The sequence below is a fragment of the Mytilus galloprovincialis genome, chromosome 5 (genome assembly GCF_965363235.1).
Source record: "Mytilus galloprovincialis chromosome 5, xbMytGall1.hap1.1, whole genome shotgun sequence".
NCBI classification, from domain to species: Eukaryota; Metazoa; Mollusca; class Bivalvia; order Mytilida; family Mytilidae; genus Mytilus; species Mytilus galloprovincialis.
This window is the reverse complement of record NC_134842.1, coordinates 8,831,869-8,839,059: the sequence shown is the minus strand read 5'-3', so window position 1 is coordinate 8,839,059 and position 7,191 is coordinate 8,831,869. Positions and strand designations below refer to the sequence as shown.

The 7,191-nt window shown below is 30.8% G+C and overlaps 1 protein-coding gene across 18 annotated transcripts in view; it reads left to right on the top strand.

Annotated features, from left to right (window-relative positions):
* LOC143075075 (uncharacterized) overlaps positions 1-7,191 on the top strand; it is a 133,501-nt gene that overhangs the window by 72,211 nt on the left and 54,099 nt on the right. For 17 of the 18 annotated variants that reach the window (XM_076250342.1, XM_076250337.1, XM_076250343.1 and 14 more), the window contains 4 exons: positions 3,218-3,404; positions 3,835-4,275; positions 4,697-4,765; positions 6,652-6,729. In XM_076250342.1, coding sequence (XP_076106457.1) covers positions 3,218-3,404; positions 3,835-4,275; positions 4,697-4,765; positions 6,652-6,729 — 775 coding nt within the window. The remainder of the gene's footprint in view (positions 1-3,217; positions 3,405-3,834; positions 4,276-4,696; positions 4,766-6,651; positions 6,730-7,191) is intronic. The other variant, XM_076250344.1, reaches the window with a different exon arrangement.

The following is a 7,191-nucleotide window of genomic DNA, read 5'->3' as shown; positions in this document are numbered from 1 at the left end:
GACCTGGTGTTGTTCACATCCTTTTGCTTTGATCATTTAATTATCTTATTGCCAATCATACAAATATATCAAATCTTTCTATACAATAGATCTGTATAGAAAAAAAAGTTCAAACTTTACAGGATTTTACAGAATAACAAAACAAATGCTCGACTATACTAGATAATACTGAATCTTCTTAACCTCAAAGCTCTCTATCTATTAGTGATGAAGTATTCTTATACAGACATGTTTAAACTCTCAAACCCTGGTGAATAATATAACGCAGTGAGTATAAAAAGGGAATATTGATCTGATAATCGTGTATATAATCCTAGGATTAAGATCATATGTTATATTCCTGATGTTCAGTAGTTGTCTTTTGTTGATGTGGCTCATTTCTCGATTCTTTTAATAAAGAAAAGACTTTTGGCTTTCTTGTTTGAATGGTTTTTCACTAGTCAATTAAGGGGTCCTTTATAGTTTGCTGTTCGGTGTAAGCCAAGGCTCTGTGTTGAAGACTGTACTCTGACCTATAATGGTTCACTTTTACAAATTATGACTTGGACAGAGAGTTGTCTCATTGGTACTCGTACCACATCTTCTTATATCTACTATAATAGTAATACTTTGACACTAACAAAACCTGATGAAACATTCAATATAAGGTAGCAAGTACAATTCCAGTAGTAAAGGAGAATTTTCTGTATTTTACTCGTTTACCGGAAAGCAAATTAGTGTCAACAAACATGACTTTTTATGCTGGTTAATTTCACAGTATCTTGTTTTAATTATAGCTGAGATCCAACTGGTGATATGTAACAAATAATTATGTACTAATGGAATTTGTTAGTATTATGATCGATAATATTTAGATCTTATAATTTAATTATTATTTAAAAGACATGAACCAATACAATGATATAGCATTTCAATCTGAAACATTTATATCTATTTAATTATACACGTTGTATAGTCAACATTCCTAGTGACAATCAACACGCTGCTGGACTTTATAATACGTCGTAATAAATATATTCATTCCCGGTAACCGTAGCATGATGTTTATGATAGATTTGTCGCTGGCTGGATGAATTATTTCAATGGTTACATTGTTGAAGGTATATTGGGTGTGATAATTCTGACTTCATAACGGTATATTATACACGGTACTTTATTGATAGGAACAAAATAAATCCTTTATACTAACAAATGTAGTGTTGACTTGTTTTCATTGAGGATGTACATGGATAATTGTAAAATATTCAAATCACATACGATTTCCATTTAAAAAGTGTAAGATTTACATTTTCTCTTTAAATTTTAAGTGATATTTTTTTTCTTATTCAATTTTACGCAATACATAAGTACTAGTTACTTTCACTTTATATTATGAAGATATGTCTAGATATCTATAGATATATTTGTTGTTCAATTATAAACAGATCTTTCAGACCCTTATGAATGATGCTTTGTTGGTTAATGAAAAAGTTAAAAGGAATGTCAACGAAACTCATGTCAGACCATGTTTGATGAACTTTATTTATAATAAGTGCTCTCTTGTGTTTAAAAAATTCCTTCTTAAAATAGTGTGTTATTACATAGTGTTTCCGTTTTAAATGCAGTCATATTTATACTAGTTTTGTTAAGTTAAGGAATTATTCATGAAGATTCATTAGTGATCTTTTGTATTATGTGTCTGATGGGAAAATTATGAGCTGTTTGTGATACTCAATGGAGAATAATTTGAATGAGATATTTATAAGGATGTTATGAACAAGAATTAGAAATTATTAAGATTTTACAATGAGTGGACTACGATCTCTAAGCTCCTACCATAGGAGTTATAGTATGTCCTCTTTATCATCAATAAGGTTTGTAATATAATTGTCTGGATATTGTCATTCTGGAATATTGTTACTTGTAAAGCCAGCAATGAATGCTGTCTCTTGAAATCATGATTTTCAATCTTAACTATCTTTTGTAATTGTGTAGATTTGTGACTAAAATTTTGTATTTCTGTTGATCTTACTGTTTGTCTCGCCAGCAATGAAAGTTTCTGTAAGCATGTCATAGCTGGTGTTACTTTTTGTCTCGCCAGCAATGAAAGTTGGTGTAAGTATATCATAGCTGGTGTTACTTTTTTGGAGTCTCGTGTCAACAATTGTTGAAGAAGAAGTTATTAAGTTAAAAAACTTGTGTCTATTCCATTGAACTTTTTTAACAATAAAAAATGTTTAAAATAAAAATTCAAAAGTTGTCTGCCTAAGTTAGTTTGATAAGAGCTTACTTGTGATAATTCAATGAAATTTTCTATGAAGTTGTATTACCATCAGTTTGATGACTATATTGGAGGCCCTACTGCTTGGATAAATAGCTTGATAGGAACTACATTTGATAGATCAATGAAATTTTCCACAAAGTTGCATTACTATCAGCATATATCAGTTTCATGACTATTTCTTAGCCCTAAATCTTAACCATATTTGATGGCATTTCATGATTACATTATGGTTGATAGAGGTCTTTAAAAAATTATCCCATTGCCTGTTTGTTCTATATGAACACATGTACTGCAATGCTGTATTTAATAATGTGTATAACAATTTAAAAAGATCAAATTTAATGGTTTAATTATAGATAAATCTTGTGACTGTATAGGTTTGAAAATTAGTGATTGCATTCTATACACAGTTTGTTATCTAGGTTGGACTTGTTGAATAATTTCATTTACATAAAAGAAGCAAAGAAGCATTAAATAAATCATGTCTTTTTCACCCTTACAGTAGATCTCACAACAATGGGTCTTGAAAGTCTTAGTTTAATGAAGCAAGTTTAATGACTTCTGCATATTATTCACTAAGAAAGAGATCCAGATAAATCTATATTTCAAAATAATTATCATGTTTTCTTCATGTTTAATACAAGTGTCATATGTCAGTCACACTGTGAAATATATTTTGTGATAATTGTCTAAAATCTCAATTCTCCACACCTTGTATCTAAGGCCTAATCATTCACAATACAAATATACATATAGGTAAAAAAAAATGTGATAATTGATTCAACAATTTACATATTATTTTTCTTGCTCTGTTTCTGGGTTCAATGGACTTTCTAGATTTAACAAGAAATAAAGCAAGGTGTGGCAAAACATCAATGAGGCTGCAACCATATAAGGTCAATCAATATCCACTGTGGGTCTGACAATACTCAATCTATGTTTTGTTTGTTTCAGATCATCCTCTTCCACAAGAAACAGCAGTAGACGGGATAGCTTAGATGACGAAAGACGAGAGATACAGAGGGAATCAGAAAGAATCCAGAGAGAAATAGAAATGGAGAGAAGGGGACAGTCGTTCTCACCAAGACTGACAAAGTCTCCTACAAGAGGCATGCTTAGTATTACTGGGGAGCTTCCAAAGGTATGACAAGTTAATTTTGAACACTTAGCCTCTGTTTTCTGCAATATGAGCTATTGTCATCACATGTCTACTGACTTTCATAGAGACTATTTCAAAGGTCATGTAACAACACTAATTTCCATGATAGTTAAACTGACAAAATTATAAAGATTTTATCAAAGACAACTATAAATGGTATAAGATTTGGGACTCACACACATAGAGACACACACATACACATAAACATATCTTGTTTGGTTTTTTTTTCAATGATAAGTTTAAATGAATGCAATGCAATTTGCTGTCATGTTTTACTACTAACAAGAAATCTATTTAAATGCCATTGTACCGTTTTTGTAGTTTTACATTAGAAAAATAGCCTCATGTAGTTTTGTGTAATAATATCTATTCTTCTAACATGTTAATAAAAGGAATGCGATTTATTTTACAGTCTACATCCTACAATGATTTATCTGGAAATGAGGGAAGGAATTCTCCTAGGCTTGACCACAGCAGTTCTAATCAATCAAGGACTAGTTCATTGTTAGAGAGGGCAAGAACTGGACTGTTCCAAGACAGATTTGGCCCCTCTAATGAAGCTTCAAGTCCAGAGAGCCTTGGAAGGTCAAGGTCAAGTTCATCACCTGAGAGACCTAATTCATCTGTGACCTTGACAAATCCTGAAAGGAGCAGTTCATTACGGGATAAATTCTCAACGTCTACGCCTAATAGAGCCAGTTCTACATCAAATAGTCCTCTTCGTGATAAAATAAACACCAGAACTGGAATTGAATTGGACTGGTCCAGTCCTATGCATTCTAATCTCAGTAGTCCAAGATATACCTCAAGTCAAAATGATCTGAATAGTCCTAGAAATGGAGAGGATAAACTTGTAAGTACTCTTATATAGTCACATAGATATTTTAAGAAAATATTTAAATGATATTTCTATTTAAACAAATCTGACAGTCCGCTACGTTGGTATGTTTTTGTTTTAGAGAATTTGCACTGAGAGTAAGTTTATAATTAGTTTAAATAGAAAGTTTATATACCAGTTTAACCTATTTCTGATTATTTCTGGCTATCTATGTAATTGTTTTTGTCCTATATTTGTTGGGTCTTTCACCTTTTCAGAAAAGTTTTTAGAAACAATGACTGATAAAGAGAAAATAATAATTATGATTTTACACGTCCTGAACATGCATGAAATATTTGCCACTGGACATTAAATAACCAACAATTGATCAATCAATTAACTGCAGTTCAGTATATTCTACAAGGCGTTTATGTGAAACTATAATTTCTCTTTACAGTCTGTTTCGTTTCAAGACTTGCCAAATTCTCCCAACGTATCGCCATCTAAATACTCAGACACAATTAAGGTTAGTATTCTGTGCATATTTACTTTTTTTGTAATTACACAATAAATGGTTTAGAACACAATTAAATTCTGCACGTGTGAAGAAAGCATCAACACTTTAAAAAGTATATTTTTTTCCCTGATTCACAAATTAAATTAATATGAATTCTACTAATGAAATTTTGTGTTAATGAGCTCTTTTTGTCAGAATTCATTCTAAAAATATAACATTAAGCGTTTCAATAACCCTGTATGCTTTAGTATTTTTATTGTAAGGTCACATGATTTGTCTTTGATATACATTATACACTTTTATTAATATTGGGTTACTGTATTCACAGAGCACACATTTTGTGGGTTTGGTTGGTTAAGGCAAATCACATATTGAAGTGTTTAGCACAGTATATATTTCTTGTATGCAAACTTTGGTAATACGAAATCAAGTATCCATATAATACAACTCAATACAAGACAGTTGGTATCCTATAAAAGAATTGAATTATCAGTAAAAGAAAACAATAAAAGCTGGGCTGCATTTCACCAAAAATCTACTGACAAAAATTGATTATAAGTAAACTGAATTGTTCATGAGTTACGATAAATTTTAAAGGTAGATTTTTATGCCCCACCTACAATAGTAGAGGGACATTATTTTTTTATGGTCTGTGCGTTCGTTCGTCCGTCTGTTCGTCCGTTCGTTCGTCTGTTCGTCTGTCTGTTTGTCCATTCGTCCTTTCATCCCGGTTCAGGTTTTTGGTCAAGGTAGTTTTGATGAAGTTGAAGTCCAATCAACTTTAAACTTAGTACACATGTTCCCCATAATATGGTCTTTCTAATTAATGTCAAATTAAAGTTTTGACTCCAATTCCATGGTCCACTGAACATAGAAAATGATAGTGCCAAGTTCAGCGTAAAGTTTTTGGTCAAGGTAGTTTTTGATGAAGTTGAAGTCCAATCAACTTGAAACTTTGTACACACGTTCCATGTGATATGATCTTTCTACTTTAAATGCCATAGTAAAGTTTTGACCCCAATTTCATGGTCCACTGTACATGGCAAATGATAGTGCGAGTGGGGCATCCATGTACGATGGACACATTCTTGTTTTTTTAAATGAAAGCCTGGTTTATGAGCCTAAAGTTGAATTGCTGAGCTCTAATGAAACAGTTATGCAATGAAATGACTATAATTAAAGTAATAAGTAATGTTTATGCCATTGTGTATTGGGGGTATACATTTCTATCATTAGAAATCTTTGAAATTTTCATGTTCATATGTTCATATATTTTATGGCCTTAATTTTGAATTATTTAGATTTTGGATATTTGTTTTTGTTTTAAAATTTCAAGTTTTTTTTAATTTTTTGTTTTATCTGAAAAAGCCCTAAGCATCCAGATGAATAGCTTATATATAATTTGAATATTGAATTTTCTATAGCAGTCTAAAACTAAAATGTTAAATATTCTACTTTTATATATCTATATGGACATGGTTATTGATCTTACTTGATCATACTCATCTTTTATTACTCAAATTACATGGATACTCAGGAAAAGGTATCAAATGGTGACATTGGCCTTCTCCTCTTACTGCATGTATCTCTGGTAATAATATGACAAAGATCATGGAAGGTTCAATCAGAGATTACCAGTGATCATTAACATGTAAGGGCCAGACAAAACCTGTTGGATAGGATTACAAAGTTAGTTTAACAACCAAAGTCAAAGGGAGACAATTCCAAAACATTGAAAGAAATATATGTATAACAATATTTATATACTTCATTGAAAGCAATGTAAAGATTGGCATTAACCACTGTATTCTAATTTTATTTTTTCAAAGATAATTAGAGCTATTACTTTTTATTAGATGTAATATTTATACACATTACTATTTAATTCCTTGTAGTCACCATCATACATAGACAACTTAGCCACAGAACCCAGAAGAACTACAACAAATTACAGATCTAACAGTCTTGATAGAGTAAGTTTTAAGATGTGCATAAAATTATTTGAATTATATGTGTAGAAAAACACTAGATACTGTGTATTTTTTTTTATTTGTTGGATACCAGTTTTCGTGGTTTTAGTGAGTACAGGTGACCCACACATTTTAGTTGTTCAACAAATTAAAAATTTCTATGAGGTTGTGTATAGAATTTGGCAAAACCACTAAATTACATACCCATTTAAAGTAAAAAATTTCCACAATTCACAAAAATTTGGTACCAACAAAAATTCCTGAATCCACAGTAGCTATAAAGTACATAAGACATAAGTAAAGATTTTATAATGGGTAGAAAATATTATGTGAATGATAGAAAATCTGAGGCAACTAAAGTATACTAAATATCAAAAGACATTTAAAAGACAACATACAGTCTTCAATAATAGACAATAGATTCACCATCAAAACTTAACCTCAATATCACAATGGAACAGTCAT